General features: G+C 40.1%; 1 protein-coding gene across 1 annotated transcript in view; it reads right to left on the bottom strand.

Moving 5' to 3' along the window:
• LOC134660168 (zinc finger protein ZPR1) overlaps positions 1-24,188 on the bottom strand; it is a 200,906-nt gene that overhangs the window by 159,701 nt on the left and 17,017 nt on the right. Inside the window, exons 8-11 of the mRNA XM_063515899.1 lie at positions 24,033-24,122; positions 21,206-21,378; positions 20,230-20,348; positions 20,025-20,106 (exon numbers count right to left, since the gene is read on the bottom strand). Coding sequence (XP_063371969.1) covers positions 20,025-20,106; positions 20,230-20,348; positions 21,206-21,378; positions 24,033-24,122 — 464 coding nt within the window. The remainder of the gene's footprint in view (positions 1-20,024; positions 20,107-20,229; positions 20,349-21,205; positions 21,379-24,032; positions 24,123-24,188) is intronic.

Below are 24,188 nucleotides of genomic sequence, written 5' to 3'. Positions count from 1 at the left end.
CAGGGATGCTCGAGCGCCCAGTCCATAGATAGAACGTACAGCTCGTTTTTGCAGCACAAATATTGTCTGAATGTCTGCCGCTTTTCCCCACAACAGGATTCCATACGACATAACACTGTGGAAGTAGCTAAAGTATACCAGCCTGGCCGTCTCTACGTTTGTCAGCTGTCTGATTCGCCTCACTGCATAGGCAGCAGAACTAAGTTTGCCGGCTAGAGTGGCTATATGTGCATGCCACTGCAGTTTTGCGTCTAAAGTGACTCCAAGGAAAACCGTTCGATCTTCGAATTCCAGCTTATTACCTTTTATTTTAATATTGCTGTTGTTTACCTGCTTGACGTTCGGCAGAGTAAATTTGATGCACTTGGTTTTCTTGGCATTCAAAAGTAAGTTATTTGCCGTAAACCAGTCTACTATGGTGGATAGTGCATCGTTAATGTTATCGAAGCTGTTTTCCTTCCTGTCTACTTTAAATATAAGAGACGTGTCATCTGCAAATAACACTATATCATGTCTATCTTGCACTAGTTTTGGTAGATCATTAATGTATACCAAAAACAGAAAGGGACCAAGAATGGAACCTTGAGGCACTCCAAGAGCTACTGGGGACCCCGCCGATTGAGCTCCATTGATAACTACTCGCTGAGTTCTATCCGAAAGGTACGAAGAAACAAGATCAAGGGCAGTAGCTTTTATCCCATAGCGGCATAATTTTCTTCTTAAATTCTCGTGATCAACGCAATCAAATGCCTTTGATAGATCACAGAAAATTCCAACAGCATCTTGAGCTTTTTCCCAAGCGTCAAAGATGTGTTTTAGAAGTACCGCACCGGCGTCAGTAGTTGACCGACCTCGGGTAAAACCAAATTGATTATTGTCAAGCAATTTATTTCTGTTAAAATGAGACAAAAGTTGATTAAGAATAAGTTTCTCGAAAACTTTGCTTAACGCCGGTAGTATAGAAATTGGTCTAAAGTTGGTGGGGTCTGTTCTCGTTCCAGATTTAAACAGTGGGATAATTTTGCTGTGTTTCATAATATCTGGAAAAATTCCAGTATCAATGCATCTGTTGAAAATCCCGGCTAAATATGGTGCGATCGATTCTACAATAGAATGTAATACTTTTACTGATAATCCCCAGAGATCTTCCGTTTTCTTTAAGTTTAATGATCTGAAAGTTTTAAGAACTATATTCGGAGTGACATAAGAAAATGTGAACATTTCTGTACATTCCGCTACGGTTGTCTTCAGAATTTCTTCAGCGACCTCTGGCGATGAATTAAGTGACTTTGTTGTTTCTACCGGTATATTCGAGAAAAACTGCTCGAAATGATCTGCCACTTCACGGTCGGAACTTACTAAAGTGTCAGCGATTCGTAGGTTGTAATGCGGATCCTTCATTTTACGTTTTCCAGTTTCGTTGTTGATTACTTGCCATACAGTTTTAACTTTATGGCTGGAATTTAGAATCTTTTTGGACAAATAATCAGCTTTAGCGGCGACACACATCATCTTAAAAGATTTTGAAAAATTCTTTACGTACTCTAGAAATTCCGGCCTTTTATCTGTTGTTCTCAAATCATATAAATCATAGAGTTGGCGTCTCTTCTCGTGAATATCCGGCGTAGCCCAGTCGCTAAATTTAGTCTTGATCTTGCCCTGCAACTTCTTTGGAATGAAACAGGCATCAAATTCCTTTTTAATACAGTTAAACAACTCTGAGCTCAAACAGTCAGGGTTATCCTGGGTACATGAAAGATAACATAATCTTCTCTTGATATTTCGATTGAATAACTCCAAACGCCTTTCGGAAATCGGTCTGCACATAGTGTCTTGTGGAATTTCCTCAATTTTCCCGCTGAACGAGGCTTTTACTCCACAGTGGTCAGAACTTAGGGTATTTATAACAGATTTACAAATCGCATCCTGGTTACTGAAGATGTTATCTATACATGTAGCACTGGTTGCCGTGATTCTAGTAGGTTCACAAAATAAATTGACTAAATTGAAGGACTTAAAAGTATTTAGTAACCTTCCACATAATGGCGATTTTTCTAGCAAATTAATGTTAAAATCACCACATACAATTATAATTTTCTGGCTTCTAAAAACAGCACTAAGCACTTCATCTATGACCGATTCGAATAAGTTATAGTCTGCCGATGGGGGTCTGTACACGCATATGATTATAAATTGTTCCAACTCAACGCAGGAAAGTTCTATATGGCGTTCCACAGACATGTCAATTCCCCCTAGCATAACCGTAATAGTAATGCATTTCTGCGTAGTCACGTGAAGTAAACATGATCACTTACACGCAAACTCAAGTCCAGTTAAATAATGCCAAGTCGTCGATTCCAGGTAATAACACTAATCCAAATCGTAATGCAAGTCAAAGTCCATATGAATAGCCAAAATGATTAGGGAAACGAACAATTAGCAGTATTAAAACACAATTTTTAAATTATTGAAAAATAACAACGATGACCAAACAACGTGAAAATTTTCTCATGCGTCAACCGTCTTTTGTTTTTTGTTCTTTTTCTATTGATGGCCAGTGCGTGATTTAGAACGAAATTTATTTAGAAAGGTTTTGCTTTGCTTGCATTAATCATCATGTAAATTAAAATTTTGCACTTACCACATTTAGATTTCAATTTTTTGATTGAAGCCTTATGAATAATAAAATGAAATTTTCAGGGTAGCTACCTGATAGATAGAGCAAGTTTTTAAAAGCCAAACGGTAATTTTTTTTTATGTGATTTTATTTTTTTAAGCGCCCTTGAAGTTGTGAACATACTGGGTAATTTCATCTTTCTTGGCATTCATTTTTTTTTAAATTCCATTCAAAGATCTAACGATGGTAAATGTTACCATACTGAATTGGCCTATCTATCAGCTTAGCACACAAAAAAAATCAAGCATCTACCGCAATAATTCACGTCACCATAAATAAAAATCTCATCGTACTCGGCGATAGGTGAAAAATTAAAAAAAAAATCATAACTCCGAAAATACGAAAAATCGCGGAACATACATGGGGGTGATTCAGATAGCCCTCTAGGTCCTCTACCTCCCAGCTTCAGTACATCACTACTTCTTGGGACACCTTGTATATACCCATGGCAAGGAAAACCAAAATATTTTTCAATAACATGGACCTAAGAACTGGTCAGAAAAAATATCGATATTATCTGGGTACCGCACTAACTTTTACAATAATATTATTTTATTCCAGAATTTCTTTTAAATTCTAAAGAACCATGCGTTAAGTATGTGTTTTATGTAGAAAATCAAATAGATTTTTGAACTTACCTATCTTCATCCAATGGAAATTTAGCCATAAATGTTCGTTTTTGACCACCAACACGACCGGCCCTTATACCGCAAATCTCACACGTTTTATAGTGCATATTTGCTTCAGATCACACATTCACGGGCTCAAACCAAGTTATGTTCGTAACTGTTACGTCAAATCAGTAAATATCAACAGATTTTAAACACAAAAATGCACGATTCAAAAAGCCCGGCGAACAGTAAACATAAATCATGGCGGACAATGGCGGATGTGAAGGTAAGTGAGAAAGGAATGCCGCTGTTAGAGCAAGATATATATATCCGCCATACCAGCTAGCTTAAACTTCATACAACGATTTTTATAAGGAGACTTTCGCCAGACTGGTTCCAGTGGTGATTTCTTCGAGGATAAACAATGTTGGACCTTAACCGCATCTTCGAAGCCACGTATTTAGCCTCGAAGTGATTGTGGCAAACGTGTAGTTTACTAATTTCACCCGATGTCAAACCCTAAAAAATGGTTAATGGAACCACGTAACTGGTTGTTTTACGCCACAATAAAACTTTTTCACTGGCTGCTGCCATTTTGTGCAGCACAACGTTCTTTGTGTGTCCAACGTTTACTACTCCTATTACAGCCGGGTATACAGCACTTGGGGAGCATTTTGAACGTCGGTGATTTTTAGTCGCAAAGCTGATATTGCACTTGGGTATTCATAACATTTGGTGCAATAATTTTATTTACAAGCTGGAGTTATAATAAACTCGGATGTAGTTTATTTATAAATTTAAGTCAATATTTATTTCTAAATAAGCGTTCCTTTTTATCCCTAGATATACATCTATCTATACTTTATCTTTGATGAAAAAAAAACACGAAATTATATCCACGTACCTAGTGATTATATCGTGAACTTAGGTTCGTAAAGTGGTATCCAGACGGGGCTGATCAAATCAGTCGATTTGATCAGGAAAATAATTGGGCCAATCTCATCTAGCGTCCACACGTAAACAAATTAAATCAGCAATTTGCATTCCATAGATAATTACTATGAAAATTGGCATTTTTGTGTCCGCAACTGCTGATTTGATCAGGGAATCAAATTGGTATTTGCGTCCAGTAGTGATTATATTCTCTTTGCGCACGGCCTGATTCGATCGGAGAATTTCATCAGGTTGGCGAAATAATATCTTTTTTTTAAAAAGGGAACCGCCTTCAAAAAACCAACCCACTGAAAAGCACAAAATAATTTTTATATGGCACCCCTTTACGGGTCCAGTCCCTATGCCGTCGTAAAGCAAATTTTTGCCAAAAAGTAATTAATACCTAATAATAAGAAAATTAATAATCATCCGGGTAATTACTTAGTTTTTGCAGTCGGTGCCAAACCAAAATTTTTGAGAACCGATATTTTAGACAACGAAGAACTGCACTTACTTGCATTATAACTTAAAGACATACTTAGTTTACTCATTAATTTAGTTCTTGTAGGTACTACTTACTCGTATTTTTTTGCTGAATGGTAGTAAAGAATGTTTTTGTTGGTTTGGCACCGCCTTCAAAAACTAAGTAATTACCCGGATGATTATTAATTTTCTTATTATTAGGTATTAATTACTTTTTGGCAAAAATTTGCTTTACGATGGCATAGGGACTGGACCCGTAAAGGGGTGCCATATAAAAATTATTTTGTGCTTTTCAGTGGGTTGGTTTTTTGAAGGCGGTTCCCTTTTTAAAAAAAAGATATTATATTAAGTTGTTTTATTTTTGTTTATTTTTTATTTTTTTTATTTTATTTTTTACTTTTTAGTGATAGGTAGGTACTTCATTTATTTTAGGTTTTGGGCTAAAATACTAGTTTGTTAGGCTCTCCATTTAGTTTTAGTGTAATTTAGTATTAAGTTAATTTGGTTTGGTTTTCTAGATGTGACGATGACCTAAATAGCGTGGGCCTATGTTGCACCAACCCTGAGTTCCATTAGGTGAGCCAGGGTTCAGCATCAGCTTTATCTTGGGTACTGCTCTCCCAAGTGCTCATTAAGATGTGACGGATGACCAAAATAGCGTGGGCCTATGTTGCACCAAACCTGAGTCCCACTAGGTACAGCCAGGGTTCAGTATCAGCTCTAACTTGGGTACTGCTCTCCCAAGTGCTCATCAAGATGTGACGGATGACCAAAGTAGCGTGGGCCTATGTTGCACCAAACCCGAGTTCCACTAGGTACAGCCAGGGTTCAGCATCAGCTCTATCTTGGGTACTGCTCTCCCAAGTGCTCATCAAGATGTGACGGATGACCAAAGTAGCGTGGGCCTATGTTGCACCAAACCCGAGTTCCACTAGGTACAGCCAGGGTTCAGCATCAGCTCTATCTTGGGTACTGCTCTCCCAAGTGCTAATCAAGATGTGACGGATGACCAAAATAGCGTGGGCCTATGTTGCACCAAACCTGAGTTCCACTAGGTACAGCCAGGGTTCAGCATCAGCTCTATCTTGGGCACTGCTCTACCAAGTGCTCATCAAGATGTGACGGATGACCAAAATAGCGTGGGCCTATGTTGCACCAAACCTGAGTTCCACTAGGCACATCCTGAGTTCCACTAGGTACATCCAGGGTTCAGCATCAGCTCTATCTTGGGTACTGCTCTCCCAAGTGCTCATCAAGGCGTGTCGGATGACCAAAACAGCGTCTACCTATGTTGCACCAAACCCGAGTTCCACTAGGTACAGCCAGGGTTCAGCATCAGCTCTATCTTGGGTACTGCTCTCCCAAGAGCTCATCAAGATGTGACGGATGACCAAAGTAGCGTGGGCCTATGTTGCACCAAACCCGAGTTCCACTAGGTACAGCCAGGGTTCAGCATCAGCTCTATCTTGGGTACTGCTCTCCCAAGTGCTGATCAAGATGTGACGGATGACCAAAATAGCGTGGGCCTATGTTGCACCAAACCTGAGTTCCACTAGGTACAGCCAGGGTTCAGCATCAGCTCTATCTTGGGCACTGCTCTCCCAAGTGCTCATCAAGATGTGACGGATGACCAAAATAGCGTGGGCCTATGTTGCACCAAACCTGAGTTCCACTAGGCACATCCTGAGTTCCACTAGGTACAGCCAGGGTTCAGCATCAGCACAGATCTATGTATACTAAAACCTTCTCCAGAATGTAACAAACACTTTTCTGAAAACCGCATCAAAATCGGTTCAGCCAAACGCGAGATAATCGCGAACAAATATACATACATACATACATACATACATACATACATACATACATACATACGGGTCAAACTGAGAACCTCCTTTTTTTTTTGAAGGCGGTTAAAAATTGTCTCGTCTGGATTGCATTTTAGAAATGTCTTGATGTTACAGCCGTAACACATTACCGCACCGCATCGTGACCTTAGTGCGGTGCGGAAGTGTGTTGTGGCTCTTAGCACAGACAACATATATATATACTATACTTTATGCTCTTAGTTAAGCTCCCTCCACCAGTGTTGCCAGATCGTACCTTTTAGTACGGTTTTACGTACTATTTTTGGACCTTGCGTACCTTTTTTGTACGCAGCGTACATCGTACTAAAACCGTACCTTTTGATGTACGATCGTTTATCAACTTTTTTTTTCGTTATATTGGTTCAGGATGGTTTGTTCAGGGCAAAATATCTATAGCTGGTCAACCAAATCTTGTCAGTAAAAAAAGGCGCGAAATTCAAATTTTCTATGGGACGATATCCCTTCGCGCCTACATTTTTCAAATTTGCCGCCTTTTTCTACTGACAAGATCTGGTTGACCAAGTATAATCTGACAACAATAGCCACCATAAAAAAGGACCATGTACTATACGTACTATAGAAAATACACGTTTCTTTAGTTGCAGTCGGCAGTTGTGTCTTTCTTACCTGTGCTTTGCTAATACATAGTATCGTTTATTGCAAACCATGGTACAATAGAATAGATGTTACAATGGAAAAAGATGACGTGGCACCCTGATAGGTTATTGGCAATTATCCATAAAACTACATTAAATAATTTATGTGTAAGATTATTAATATTGCTTTGTGATTGCTTCTAATGCAGTTGCTCAAAGAATAATAAAAACGCTTAAAGAAGTTAAAAAATGATAAAGAATTTGTTCTCGGGCTGTCGGCTGCTAAGTCATGTCATGTCCATAAATCCTACTATTTCGTTTTATTTAAACGAGCAATTCTTGTTTATTTATATATATATATATATATATATATATATATATATTTCGGGGATCTCGAAAACGGCTCTAACGATTTCGATGAAATTTGCTATACGGGGGTTTTTGGGGGCGAAAAATCGATCTAGCTAGGTCTTATCTCTGGGAAAACGCGCATTTTCGAGTTTTTGTATGTTTTCCGAGCGAAGCTCGGTCACCCAGATATTTTCGTTTTATTTGGCATTATTATCCAGCGGGACTTAATCGCGTATCTAAGTTTTAAGATTTACCTCCGACGTTTCGAGGACGGCGTTGTCCCCGTGGTCTCAGAGAAGACTAAAATAAATATAATGTGTAAAAATCGTGAAAGTTTAAATCAGTATTATTATCCAGATTACAAAACTCAGGTAGTCAAAATTCAGCCAGCCATTTATAGCCGATCAAACAACTTAGTATAAAATGGCGCGAAATTTAAGTTTTCTATTGGACCATAACCCTTCGCACCAGTTTTTTTTAGACTTGCCGCTTTTTTCAACTGACGGAAATGTACCTTCATGTATATTCATATACCTATATCAATGCAAACAAAATTTGTTAACTGTGACGGGTACACTACACTTATAGTGGGTCAAAACAATTTGTCAGTCAGTAACAATCAGGAAAATTATACTCATCCACCCACCATACCCCCCACCCACATATAAATATTGTTTCTGTAAGAAAATTTTACTATAGCTGGTCAACCAAATCTTGTCAGTAAAAAAGGCGCGAAATTTAAATTTTCTATGAGACGATATCCCTTCGCGCCTACATTTTTCAAATTTGCCGCCTTTTTCTACTGTCAAGATCTGGTTGACCAAGTATAATTAAAAAACCGTACTTTTTTTATCAAAATCGTACTTTTTTTGACGTACGACCGTACATAAGCTGGAAGCGCTCTGGCAACACTGCCCTCCACGAGTATGGAGGGGGCTTTACAAATAAAGAAGAGTCGGCGACAATAGTTTGTACCATTTTTTTGACAATAAACAACCTTTTTTTTTTTTTTTAATCTTTATTTATTTATAGAGGGTTTTTACAAATGCCACCCTCATAGTGGCTCTCTAAAAAAAACTACAACAATCTAACTTTCACTATTTCTAATTTGTAAGATGGCCTTGACCATATTATAAAGAAGCCCAGCCTCTTCGGAGGCTGGACATGCCAGGATGCTATTGACTCTGCCGAGGTCATAGCACCTGACATTGAGCAAACGACGCTGTGCAGCACCTCGGCGACATTCCATTAAAATATGAAACACATCTTCAACTACTCCGCATAAGTTACATTTAGGCGAGTCAACTTTACGCATCATAAACGCGAAACTATTTAAAGGAATGTGGCCAGATCGCAATCTAAGAGCAACAATTAAATCTTGCCTGTTCATCCTACAGAAAGAGAACCATGGAGCACGAGGAAGTGTGGGTTGGATCGTTTTATACCATATACCCTTTGTGCGAGATCTTTCATCAAAATATTCAGACCACATGTCAAAGCACATATTTTTGACCTTGTACAGAACATCGGAGAACCAAGGGGTATTATGGCATTTAACACCCATTTCGGCTGCTTCCCTAGCCAACCGATCCACCACCTCGTTCCCCACAACACCACAGTGGGACGGGGTCCACTGAAAAATAACTTTCTTTTTGGCAGCGCATAGTTTAAGTACTAGACGAATTATAGTGTAAGCCACTGGAATGCCCCTAAAGACGTAAGTACAACGGTTCAAATGTTGAAGTGTGCATTTAGAATCCGTTAAAATTACAAACATATTGTGACTATTGATGCTGTCAATATATGAAAGTGACTCTGCAATTGCAATCATTTCAATAGCCATTATCGAAATATTGTCCATAATGTGTAGTTTAATTACTTCACCGGTTTGCCAATCTAGGAATGCTGCCCCACTACCAATATCTGTTTTAGATCCATCTGTAAATATCTTATAATAGTCATGATAGGTGTCTGTAAGCATTGAATTGCATATACTTCGTAACTGAGATCCGTCGTACTTACGTTTAGCTTTATCGATTTTCTCAACATTTAATACTAGATGAGTACTTAAATCTATATTAGTAACCCAGGTATCGAGTGAAAACATTTCTAGCTGGTTACTACAGTATACCGGGGTGTCCTTAAACTCATTAAATACAAGTCCAATTAACGGTTTTGTTTTGTTACGCCAGTAAAGGTTATCAAAAGAGTTTTTTAAATCCGACAGAAGACCAGGTAGGGAATTTGTACTTTGAGATTTAGATTTTAACAACATTTTCCCTGCAAGATACTGTCTCCGAATTGCTAACGGAGGTACGGTCAGTTCTGATTCCATGACATGGATAGGTGTACTTTTTATAAACCCTCCAATTATTCGTAAGCAAGTGTTTTGAAGTGTGTCTAACCTAGCTAAATTAGTTTTAGCGCTATTCCCGTATAAAAAACTAGCATAATCGAGCCTACTTCTTATCATTGCAATGTACAGTCGTCTTAAGTGGACTTGGTGCACTCCCCACCCCGCTCCCGCCAAAACTTTAAATATATTTATAAATTTAGTAACTTTAATTTTGATTTCATTTATGTGTTTCCCCCATCGCAGGCCTCGGTCAAGCCAAAGGCCCAAGTATTTAACGGTATCCACAACTTCAAGTGCTTTGTTGTTAATTTTAATAGAAATGTTATCTTTTTTAAATCCCCTTTTAAACAGACAAATTTTACTTTTACTCTGAGAAATCTCTAGACCTATGTCTAAAAATAAGGTATGTATTTTATCTAAAGCCTGCTGGATTTTTACTTCTCCCTCAGCAGGGTTTTTACAATGGCAATATAAAACGTAATCATCAGCATATTGAGAAATGAATATCTCCTTCTCAAGGGTTTTACAGATCTTCATAGTGGCTATGTTAAAAAGTAACGGGGATAGCGGGTCCCCCTGGGCTAAACCGCGACCAGTCGATCTTTCTATAACTAGATCATCTAATTGAATTTTGAGGACTCTATGCTTCAAAAAATTCCAAAGGTAGTTGCAAACTCTACGTCCTACTTTTAGTGAGTCCAGGGTAGAGATTAGCACAGTATTATCAATATTATTGTAAGCACTGTCAATATCTAAAAAGCAGCCTAAAGTTGATAAACCTTTTGAGAAGCCAATTTGAATCCTAGTAACCAGGATGCTCAAATTATCTAAACATGATTTACATTTCCTAAACCCCAAAGTATTTTCAGAGAACACCTTATTACGTTCTAGAAGCCACTCGATTCTATGGTTGATAATTGCGTGGAAGATTTTGCATACACACGACATTAAAGAAATAGGTCGTAATGATGATACTTGGCTTGGATCTCTGCCCGGTTTTGGGATAGGGATAATACCAATATCTTTCCACTGACTAGGGACAAATCCGTTTACGAAAAAGTTATTGTATAGACGCAACAGTATCTTTTTGCCATTTTCTGGAAGATGTCTAATCATCGAGTATGAAATGTCATCGCACCCAGGGGAGGTATCCTTAAGTTTAATACACTTATTTAACTCCTGAATAGAGATATCAATGTCAATGGGAGACTCATGATCCAAAAGCAAGGGCGAAGGTGGGACAGCGTAATCTGGAGACAGCGAACATAGTAGTTCTTCAGCTAGTACTGGATTAATGTACTGTCTAGGGGTTCTGTAGCCCTTCATCCAGGCCATTTTCCTCCACATCTCACTCGAAGTAGTACTTGCATCGACTGAAGAGCATAGATCTTGCCAACTCTTTCGTATAGCTCCACACAGATCATTATGGGCCTTAGAAGTTTGGTCCTGTAAAATATCTAGGTTTCCTGGACGTTTGGCTATAGCTTCCGATAGCTTTTGGTTCCAATAGGGTTTAGGCTTAAAAGCTGACTTTATATTATTATTAAATGTATGATAAGGGACATATATATCTGCTACTTGATTAATGAGGTGAATAAATTGATTATAATTTTCTTGATGGTCGCTACAGAATGTAAAATTTTCAAAATGATCTTGTAAATCTTCTGTATATTTTTGCCAATTAGCCTTTTTGAAATTTCTTTTTTTAACAGGGATGCTGAAATTGCATTGATATTTAGTTGAAAGTTTTATAAAAAAGTGATCACTACCTAATGTTTCATTAACTATTGACCAATTAAGGTCTAGAGCTATATCTGTGCTGGCCATACTAATATCGGGAGAGGATTTTTGTAATACGCCGTCAGAAAGCCTCATCCAAGTGGTGTCTCCGTTGTTGAGTGTTAACAAGTCACTGTCCAAAATAGAATTATAAATTTGATTACCTCTTGGATCCGTCTTACACGACCAACTAGAGTGATGCCCATTAAAGTCGCCAAGGACTAAGGTTTTCGGCTCACAATGACCTAAGACTTCGTCCCAATCCGTTTGACTTGTATTTATTTTACTAGGACAATAAATTGCAACAATGTTTTCAATAACTCGGCATCCTAAAAGCTTAACCTTCAGAAATTCAATACCTGTGTTACTAATGACAACATTGGATATTAGAGATTGAATAGAGTTATGTACGAGAATCATTACACCCCCGTAACCATCAAGTCTATCCTTTCTGTAAACCTGATAACCATTAACTCTAACGCTATAATCTTTTGACAACCATGTTTCGCTTACCACAGCAATATGAACTTTTTGTAATCTTAACAATTCTTGAAACGATTTAAGCTTGCCTAACAGACTCTGGGCATTCCATTGAATAATATTTAAACTAATGGATTTACTAGAGCTAGCCATAATTAACAAACTGCAAAAAACCTTTAACTATACTTGAGTCTGAAAAGAATCCTGCCGCCAGAATCACCATCCATTCCACACACAATTTAATTACGCCTTGAATTTTGTCTTGGATACTTATACTATTTAGAAAAATCACCTCCTTTACCCGTCTTAACAGCTCATTAAAAGTCGTTTTCCGATTGTTCTCGTTCTCGTGTGATCCATTGTCCGTGTCACTTTGAGCGTTAATTCCTGTATTCCGTTCTATCTTCGGTGAGTCAACAGCGGGTTTCTTCCTTTTCTCGTTTTTGGTTTGAGTTTTAATTTTTTGTTCCGACGATCCAAGCTTGGAAGTACCAGGTATTGGGTCTTGAACTTTGTGATTCAGAATTGGATTAGCTCTTCTTTCTGAAAGAACATTACTGTACGATGCAACACATGGCGATTTATCAGAGATTGGTGGAGGGCTAATCTTTAATGGAGGGAATGAGTGAGAATTCATGCACGGTTTTTCTTCCTGTAGTGGTCTTGGTATAGGGGACGCGTAAAGGGTCAGTGCCTTTCTGTAAGTACAGTTGAATTCTGACATCAACTCCCTTAGTTTCCTTTCTTTCTGGAATACAGGGCAGATCTTCGCCATCGAAATATGGTTACCACGACAGTTAACGCATTCAAAGGTAGTAGTTACACAGTTAGGGTGATCGCCTCCACATTTAGGGCACATAAATATTTTTGAAGTACAATTTCTAATGCTATGACCAATTTTCCAACATTTGAAACATTGTGTGACAGGGTGAACGTAGGGTTCTACTTTTAATCGTAAGTCATCAACGAAGACGTAAGGTGGCAGTTTCGAGCACTTGAAAGATAGCCGTGCCACCTCACTAGGGCACCAATGACCATCGGCTTTATCACGGCGGTTTAATCTTTTGGCTGCAATTACTTTCTCAGAGCAATTCACTAACTTTAGAATATCTTCCTCGGCAAGATCAATATCAACATTTCTTATGATGCCATAACTCAGTCCAGTCTCCATTGGCTTGTGTAAAACCCAACCTTGTTTAATAATGTTTTCACATTGAAAAATTTTGTCCATATTTTCCTTGTCACTAAACTCCAGCCGAACTTTAAAAGGGTTTAAATATTTTATAGCACAGATACCTTTTATGTTGTTTTCTTTTAAAAAACGAGCCATGGCAAACTGTTTCGGAAGTTGTTCTTTATTCGAGATATACACTTGAAGGTAAACTTTGTCGATGTCATCTGGAGGTACTGGGGTGTTTCTCTCCTTTTTCCTTTTCGTTTCCACTGTATTCCACTCTCTCATTCCATCCTCACTTTCCTTTTCTTCTTCTCTATGTCTTTTCGTAGTTTGTCTGCCCACATCCATCAAATTTTCATCATCTTCGCTTTTGTTATACAATAAACAACCTTGATTTATATAATATAGTGATGAATCCAATATAAATAAAAAAAATAAGCATATTGCAAAAAGGTTGGCGAATCTTGATACGCGATTAGACTCTCGCGCGAGCCACGAGACGAGCCGCGAGCCGCGCCACGAGACGCGAGTCCACCGCTTACACTCGCGTTCGGCTTGTCATTCGGTTATAAACCTTATGCCGTGCCGTTAGTGTTTAAATTATATTAGCTCGACGAGCTTGCGAGCCACGAGACGAGCCGCAAGCCCACCGCTTACACTCGCGTCTCGTGGCGCGGCTCGCGGCTCGTCTCGTGGCTCGCGCGAGAGTCTAATCGCCTACGAGAGTCCACCGAGAGTCTAATCTGCTTATGACACTTTTGACAGTGACGTTGTCTTGTCCAGTCTTGTCGTCGTTTGTTAGCTTAGAATAGCATAGAATATGATTTATTTCATAGTTTGTTGTTTATTTGGTTTGGTCTTGAATTGAATATCAGAAACCACCTGCACCACACTCACCCGGGCATTGGCGTGGTGCGTGATCATTTCATTTCACAGATTACTAACTAAACTTAGCATTTCATTCATCACCAGTGAACGCATGCGTCCACTGTTCATCATCCAGTCGTCGTGTAAAGGTGTGATTAGTGTAGCGATTAGTTTATCAACTAAACATTTAATCGTAGGCTATTCGTTGGTGTGTTGTTAATTGTTGGTACTGTAAGCGATGGCGGGCTGTGGGCAGTGCGTCAAGGTGGAACCCGACTCTGACGGCATGGATAGTGAGTTTTGAGACATTTCCACTTTAATATTATCACATACAGTACTTTCAGTAGTGTTTAATATTATAATAGCAGTTTATACTAGAATAAATTGAGCAAATATGAAACACAGAGGTCTATCACATATACTTTTAAAAACTATATGTGATAGGCCTCCTCCTTGTTTCATATTTGTCCATTGCAAAACTTATCTAGTGACCTATGTAGTAAAATAAATATTCCTGTTTACAAGATGAGATCTCTCTAGTTTTTGGTGCATTGCATTTCTCCTCATCATAGCGTCTTTTGACTATAACATGCATTATGTTTTAGTTGTCAAGGAGGAAGCAGTATTCATGGATCAAGAGGTGTATGTGAAGGAGGAGTGTGAGGACAGCACAGACGGGTGCGGCGTGAGCGAGGCGGCCATGCTGGCCGGCCTGTACGCCGACCACAAGGTGAAGGACGAGCTTGTGCTGGGGCCGGAGTGCCCTCATCGCCCGATAGGCGCCCTGGTGGTGGGAGGTAAGCTTATTTTTGTTTAACATGCACGTAAGTAGTAATAATAACCAACATCTCTTCGTAACCAACCATATGAAGATAGATTAAAGGAATTGGCCCTGACAACCTTGGAGCAGCGAAGGCAACGCGGTGACTTGATAGAAACATATAAAATACTCACAGGACACTACAACGTACTCGGGTTAAGCGATATTTTTACTCGCAACATAAATGACAGACTGAGGGGACACTCTTTGAAACTGACACGGACGCAAAGTAGTAGCAACCCCAGACGACACTTCCTATCTAACCGCGTAGTGGAAGTGTGGAACAGTTTACCCGAGTCAGTGATCAGTGCACCCTCGATAAACTCTTTTAAAAACAAACTCGATGAACACTTTCGTAGACTACAAAACACAAGTGGACATTGATGTGCACGTATCAGCTTTAAGCTGCCTGTGCATTCACATATAATAATAATAATAATAACTCACACCGGTTCCTCTCTGCGGCCCTGACCACCGGTAGCTTGGGCCCTGCCCCGCTGCCGGCGGCATTCTAGGTTAGGTTTTTTATAATGTGTTTATATGTATTTTTTATTGTTTTGTAAGTGTTTTTATATTTTACTTTTATATTCATATTATAAATAACCTAACGTAAGAGGAAAGATAAATAAAGGAATAATAATAATAAGCAAACTGTGATATTGTGAACTACCTATTTTTTGCTACACCCTTTCCAGGGTCCATGTATGTAACATCTATACTATGGTATGCAAATAAAGATCTCTATCTATCTCTATCTATATAAATATACTAGCGACGCGCCTCGGCTTCGCACGGGTTAACAAATTATACATAAACCTTCCTCTTGAATCACTATATCTATTAAAAAAAACTCATCTAAATCCGTTGCGTAGTAAAGATCTAAGCATACATAGGGACAGACAGTGGGAAGCGACTTTGTTTTATACTATGTAGTGAAGTGTTCCAATACAAGTGAAAGTTATTTGTCTGTAGGCCAGGCTGACTGCTACGTGCAGCTCGAGAGCTTGGCGAGCCACGCTGCGCGAGACCACAGGCCTAGGGGAACCGCCGGCTACAATACCACCACTCCTGACACAGACTCTGATATAGAATACAAAATATATGTTAAACCTGAAAAAGACCTGACATGTGCTCTCTGCGGACAGAATTTTGATTTGAAATCTGATTTAATGGAACACGTTGCGGTCCATATTCATGTGCCTACAAGCGCGGAGCTGGGAGCGGGCAGACCTGATGTTGTCACAAGTAATGGTGAGTTGTAATTCGCCACAACTGCACATAAAACGGATATTTTTAGATAAAGTGGATATTTTCAGAATTAGTAAAATTTAATTAAGTACAATACATAATTACATATATATACCCTACTAGCTGTTGCCCACGATTCGTCTGCGTGGAATTAGTAATTTAGGTAGCTTTTTGTTGATTTCCGATACAAACTTCCGCCCCCCCCCCTTTTCACCCCCTTAAAAGGTGATGGCTTGAATGAAAACTACCCTTTGTCCTTCCCCGGAACTCAAACTATCTCTATACCAAATTTCAACTAAATCGTGCACCAGCGCCGGTACTACACCGCGCGGGCGGGACAGTTCCTATCGACAAAGTTTGTTATGCAGTTGTTGTTAATAAAACAAAATTCCACGCCTTTAAGGGATGATTTCTGAGATAAAAACTATCCTATGTCCTTCCTCAGGACTCAAACAATCTCTACACCAAATTTCATCTAAATCAGTTCAGCGGTTTAAGCGTGAAGAGGTAACAGACAGACAGACTTCTTTTTATAATATTATAGTATGGATTTTACTTTTTTGTTTAAAATATCTTGTTGCAGGGCGAACTCCAAAGAAGAAACCGAACGGCAGACCCGAAAATTACCAATGTGCCCACTGTAAATATACAACAGCTACAAGACTATGCTTAGTTAGGCATTTGAGAAATATGCATAGTAATCAGAGGCCATACAGGTGTGGCCAGTGTAGCTATGCTAGCAGCCAAAAAATTAACTTGCAGGTTCATGTTAGCAAACACACTGGTGAAAAGCCATACAAGTGTGAACAATGTAGTTATGCTAGTGCCCGCAAAAATTCTTTGAAATTTCATGTGAGGAAACACACTGGTGAAAAGCCATACAAGTGTGAACAGTGTAGTTACACTTGTACCCAAAAAGGTTCATTGCAAAATCATGTAAGGAAACACACTGGTGCAAAACTGTACAAATGTGAACAATGTAGTTACACCTGTGCCTACAAAGGTACTTTGCTAATTCATATAAGGAAACACACTGGTGAAAACCTTCACAAATGTGACCAGTGTAGTTTTGTTAGTGCGAACAAAAGAACTTTTCAAAATCATAAAATGACCCACACTGGCACCAAACCACATAAATGTGACCAGTGTAGTTTCGCTAGCGGCCGTAAAAGTAATTTGAAAATTCATGTTAGGAAACATACTGGTGAAAAACCGTACAAGTGTGGACAGTGCAGTTACGCTAGTGCCCGCAAAAGCTCGTTAAATCACCATGTAAAGGAACACACTGGGGATAAGCCATTCAAATGTGATCAATGCAGTTATGCTTATAAAGATAAAAGTGGTCTGTTAGTCCATATGAAAAAACACACTGGTGAAATGCCTTACAAATGTGGCAAGTGTAGTTACGCTACTTGGCAAAAATATTTTTTGCAAGTTCATGTAACAAAACACACTGGTGATAAGCCCTTCAAGTGTGAGCAGTGTAGTTATGCTAGTGCCACCAAATGTGATTTACTAAGCCACAAACGAAAACACACAGGAGAAAAACCTTACAAATGTGGTCAGTGCAGTTACGCTAGTAATTTTAAAAGTGGCCTACGAGCCCATATGAAAAAACACACTGGTGAAAGGCCTTACAAATGTGGCCAGTGTAGTTATGCTAGTTCGCAAAAATATTGTTTGCAAGTTCATATAAAGAAACACACCGATGAAAAGCCGTTCAAGTGTGACCAGTGTAGTTATACTACTGCCCATGAAGCTGTTTTACTTGTCCACAAACGAAAACACACAGGTGAAAGGCCTTACAAATGTACGCAGTGCAGTTATGCCAGTTCCCAGAATAAATATTTGCGAGTTCACGAAAGGAAACACACTGGTGAAAAGCCGTACAAGTGTGACCAGTGCAGTTATGCTAGCCGTCGAAAAGATATCCTGGAAAATCATAGAACTCTACACACTGGTGAAAAGCCGTACAAGTGTGATCATTGTAGTTATGCTAGCCGTCGAAAAGATACCCTGGAAGTTCATGTAAGGCTACACAGTGGTGAAAAGCCTTACAAGTGTGATCATTGTAGTTATGCTAGCCACAGAAAAGATCATTTGGAAGTTCATGTAAGGAAACACAGTTTAAAGTTTAAAAGTGTCTAGTAATCATAAAAATGGTCTGCAGTACGGCTACCATCAGTTTGGCACTGACATAAACGCCATCAAGAACGTAATTTACTTTCTATACATTTCGCTCGTACTCGCATATTAGTGCGAACGAGATGTATATAAAGTAAATTACGTTCTCGATGGCGTTTATGTCAGTTTTGACACTGTCAGTGACGGGCTCTGGTCCAATTAAAACCGACTCTCTTTAAATTTCGCGCTCTATGTCGGCGATTTTTTTTTTATGGAATATACAAAGCTTTTTTATTTTACTCTTAGGTAGAGCCAAGGGGCGCCAGTAACCCTTAGGAATTGCATATAATACTCACTTCATTTAATAAACCAATCCGATACCAAAAATTTGTCATCTTAGTAGTAATAATAGTAGTTTGTGTTACAAGGGATCAAAATGATATATTTCCGTCAAGGGCGTACATTGAATCCTGAGCGTAATGAGGGATTCAAGTGTTAACGCCCAAGAAGAAATAGTTTTGATACCGTGTGACACATACTGCTTTTCACATCAACTCTGAGGAAAATGAAAAATCTTAGTGTTGACACAATCTGATGCTTAAACAGATTATTTAAGCTAAAAAAATAATGTGCAAAAAAATGAAAAAATAGTGTGCTAGAATAGAAGTGTTACTTTGATCCCTCCTAGCAGGGAGGAAAAGTGCCACTTTGATCCCTCCTAGCAGGGCAGAAAAAGCTCTTTTCCGAATAGGTGGTGTGAAAAATATATTGTTACCTACCCTGTATATAATTTCACACAATACTGATTTTGTTTTGAAGACTGGTAAATATAATTTAAATAAATAAGAATGACTCATTATTTCATTTTCTTTCTGCGGTTATTATGTACCTATGTCAACATTATGTACTCATTAACCTTTTGGACGCCAATGACCGATATATCCGCACCGTAGGTTCAACGCCAAAGACCGAATAATCGGTCACAGACCACAGAGCAACATCGACCTACGTGCATATACATAAAGTTCAACTTCAGTTTTGACACTTCAATGATGTGGCGTCTGAGTGACAGTTTTTGTGTTTGACACGGCGTGGAAAAGGTTAATGAACCTCCAGGTCTGTTTCTTAAGTGGGTAAATCAACTTTTTCTTGTCACTCGTTGCCATGGTTACGTTCTCCTGTGTCACTCATTAAAACCTGATTTTTAGGCATTTAAATTCACCAGACACGCTTTTTTGTGATACTTATAAACCCTTTCCATAGAGGGTCGTCTACCAAGCGTGTCAGAAGAAGGTGGTGTACAATGACTAACAAACTATGCCAGTATTGTCTCTTGGCTCACCGGACAGAATAACAACAATAAATGGGGCATTATCTATGAAAAGGGACCTTATTGTCGATGGCGCTTACGCCGCACGGCGTCGCGTGGCCGCGTATTTATATCGGAGCATCGTTAATTATGGCGTAAGCGCCATCGACAATAAGGTCCCTTTTCATAGATAACGTCACAAATAGTTGATTCACCCAAGTATGTTTACACTACATTGTACTAAAAGTCCATTTGTATTATGTGACTTTTTGTGTTCTAAACAAATAAAAAAAAGAAAACTGTGTCATTTCTTTTTTACAATTTATTGATAAGCAATATGTCTAGTTGTCGTATCCCTCCGTCTTCATGTCGTTGAGGCCGAGCTCCTCGTTCTGCTCGTGAGACCGCTCGTAGTGGACGATCTTGAGGCCTGCCGGTAAAACAGCATGTTAAAAAAACTTTATTTTTTTAATTACATAATTTTTTGAATTCTATTTTTAAATTGATGGTTCTCTCTTGCTTTTTCCTTTCTCCTTTCAATAATGTGAAGTACCTTCGTCGGGCTGGCCGTCGTGCGAGAGGCTCTGCACGTAGGAGTTCCCCGCGGGGTCGTCCAGTATGATGGTCACAGGACGCCTGCACTCCAGCACATCCTCCATAGTCGCTATGAAGCTGTTGAACAATAAAAAAATAGTCGCTCAATAAGTGGTGGCTGTTTAGGGTTTGCAAAATTAATTTTACAGTACATATGGTGCTACTTTCCCGAACTAGTGCGGGAAACAGCACTTTCCGTGCGTATGTCGAAAGTTTAAAGTGCCATATGTAGTGTAAAACGTTGTACGATACACGTGCGAATAGGTAATTCGCGACTCGTGTCGATTTAAAAGACTGCCTTTGGTCGTGTTTTAATTTATCGCCACTCGTTTCGAATTTCCTCTTTTCCGCACTTGTATCGTAAATAACTATTTATTAACTAGTGCTTATTGTATTTCCATTATTTATGAAAATACATCTGACCGTAATCCATAAGGGGTCGTGCGGCTAGATGCCACGAAATGGTAGCTCTCCGATAACCGCGCATGCGGCGACCGCCATTTTTAATACTGACAACTTGCCGCCCCCCGGCTGGGCGACGCAAAATTTAAAATGTAGCTTTGCCGCCGAGCCTTTTGTAATTCAATGTCCGAATCGTATAGTGGCCATCATTTCAAACTTTTTACTTAATGATCCGATCGCGTTTAACGCATTCAGTGCCGAAAATCCGACTATCGGGTATTTTATAATTTCGTTCCCAGGCCGGACGACCCGATAGACGGGATCGTGGTACTACAGCTTTATATGACGAAATTTTAGTGACCTGGCGCGGATGTCTCGTTTGGCTGGGTGGCAATGTATGTGTTAAACCAGGTACCTGTCCATCCCGCCGGGGCGCAGGCCGGGCGCGTCGGCGAGCTGCGCCAGCGTGGCGCGCAGCAGCCACTCCGCCGTCGTGTATACACCTGTCACTCCCCCCCTCACCCTCACAGTACCTGTCCATCCCGCCGGGGCGCAGGCCGGGCGCGTCGCCCGTGGCGCCGGGCGCGTCGGCGAGCTGCGCCAGCGTGGCGCGCAGCAGCCCCTCCGCCGTCGTGAAGCGCCCCCCCAGCGCACGCCCCCCCACTTCCAGCTCGAGCTCCGGTATCTCCATATTGCATGTTTCTGACTAGATAATATTATTGATAGGTTAGTACCATCGCCACAGAATAAATAATAGTACTAAGTACAGAAGACTCACTCTCTAACAAAACGCGTCTGTTACGATCAACACAGATATGGCCGCTAGGTGGCGACAGCGCCACGCGCGGCTTATGGCTTTCCCCAAAAGTGGGGCCGAACGGATGTACTTTTAGAGTCGGACCAAGAAAAGTCTGCAGCGGATTTGATAGCCCACGCAGGGCAAGTGTTATTTTAAACGTCAAACTTCTATGAAATTATGACGTATAAATAACACTTGCACTGCGGGGGCTATCAAATCCGCTGCAGACTTTTCTTGGTCCGACTCTAGCTACCTGTAGCAAAGCGACGAAATCACGGAGTGAGACACGCCTGCCATCGCCCACTGTTAACTGACAGTTCGTAAACCTTATTACAAAAGGCATAAGGTCCACCGATGGACAGTTAAGCCCCCCGTCTCGATATCGCGCGGCAAACTATAGAACATTGGCTCGCGCGGCAGCCGCGGGCAATGGATACCGGGATGTCGCGCGAGCCAACTCGATCATTGGCGCGCTCGAACGCGCCGCGCGACGAACCATTCATTGTCGGTTTTTCGACGCGCGGCAAAGGAATGTTCGCGCGCAGTTGGGACGGATGTGTACATATTTAAGTTGGCTCGCGAGCGCGGCAGCAGACATGGATAATGAAAAGTGTCGTACTTTAATTAAATAATACGGCACTGAACAGTTTCTAGTAACAGTAAATGTAGTGATTATCGCAACAGATCATTTTTCTATTTGGCTATACTTCGTTCCGAATAATTTATTTTTGTGATATAATGTGGTCGATCGTCGGATCGCTTGACGCGCGCGGCTGCCGCGCTATAGTTCAAGATGGTGCCAAAATTGGCTCGCGAGCCAAAATACAGGTTTGCCACGGTCGAACAATATATCGCGATATCGAGACGCGGCTTTAGCGAGTGTTGCTGTTTGTTCATTATGATACAACGGTCATTGGTCATTACCTCATTACACACGAGGCGATATTGTGAGCTTGAGCTGAAATCGAGCGCGCAATAATGAAGCCGATATGTGTAATGACCAATGCACACGTGTTTCATACGAGTTTTTCAACACTTGCAAAGAAAAACATATTGATCCAATTTTAATTGTCACAGTTAGTAAAAGTCCAAAATCTGCCCTGCCCTGCCGCACAACCGCTAGCAGGAATTTTGGAATACGTGTTGTTGAAGGCAATATGTATACATTTTTTCAGTTGTAACATGAACAGGGGGTCGATCAAGGGGTTATGGACGTTATGGTATGGCGGTAGAAGAGCCTACAAGGCCTCAACCCTATTTATCAGAAACCGAGATCAAAATCGTAAAAAACTGCCGCCATCTTGAATTTCTTCATTTTTGCTCTAATCATTATGAAAATTGGTATCTGAAGATCAGAAAGATACTTTAATACAAATTGGTAGTCAAAACTGTAAAAAAGGTCAAAATCTTTGAATTTCGTTAAAAATTGATATTGATTTGGTCGAGCGCAATAAATAAATAAATATCTCTATAATAATAGTCTCACAGTAAGCTCAAGAATGCTTGTATTATGGGTACTCAGACAACGATATATATGAAATACAAATAAATATGTACATAGAAAACACCCATGACGCAGGAACAAATATCTGTGCTTATCACACAAAGGCCCAACCGGGATTCGAACCCAGGACCGCGGCTTCACAGGCAGGGTGATGTATGAATGGCCTTGATTTGCCCGCGCCGCACGCCTTTCTGGCCAGCCTTAACCTTTTGGATGCCAATGACCGATATATCAGCACCGTAGGTTCAACGCCAAAGACCGATTAATCGGTCACAGACCACAGAGCAACATAGACCTACGTGTACATACATAAAGTTTATTTTAGTTTTGACACGTCGGTGACGTGGCGTCAGCGTGACAGCTTTTGTGTTTGACACGGCGTCAAAAAGGTTAACGGCACCATAGAGAAATATAGTAAGACAAGAGTGCTCACTCCATACATCAGTTAGACTATTAATTTCAGTGTCTACATCTAGCATCGAGTAGCGGAACTATGAGTACTGCTACTTGACAATAGATGTAGCACCGACCGGAAAGTCTTATCTCAACAGCATAAGACTTTCCGGTCGGTGCTACATCTATTGTCAAGTAGCAGTACTGATAGTTCCGCTACTCGATGCTAGATGCTAATAGTCTTTTTGGTACTAAAACTGCTGTATGGAGTGAGCACTCTATGTATTTTTTAGGCTTCCGTACCCAAAGGGTAAAACGGGACCCTATTACTAAGACTCCGCTGTCCGTCCGTCCGTCTGTCACCAGGCTGTATCTCACGAACCGTGATAGCTAGACAGTTGAAATTTTCACAGATGATGTATTTCTGTTGCCGCTATAACAACAAATACTAAAAACAGAATAAAGATTTAAGTGAGGCTCCCATACAACAAACGTGATTTTTGACCGAAGTTAAGCAACGTCGGGCGGGGTCAGTACTTGGATGGGTGACCGTTTTTTTGCTTGTTTTGCTCTATTTTTTTTTTGATGGTGCGGAACCCTCCGTGCGCGAGTCCGACTCGCACTTGGCCGGTTTTTTTTCTCTATGACGGCACCAGGGAATTACCTTAAGAACGTCTCTAGAGAAGTCATCCCTGCTGGCCACCCGCACCTCGAACCTCACTCCTTTGTCTTCTACTCCGCCCCCAGATTTCACCTGACAATGCATGTTTACAAATATTATACTATAACACGTATTCATATGTAAACTACAACTGAAAAC

The sequence above is a fragment of the Cydia amplana genome, chromosome 26 (assembly GCF_948474715.1).
Source record: "Cydia amplana chromosome 26, ilCydAmpl1.1, whole genome shotgun sequence".
NCBI classification, from domain to species: Eukaryota; Metazoa; Arthropoda; class Insecta; order Lepidoptera; family Tortricidae; genus Cydia; species Cydia amplana.
The sequence above is the reverse complement of the archived record's forward strand: the minus strand, read 5'-3'. Positions and strand labels throughout refer to the sequence as shown.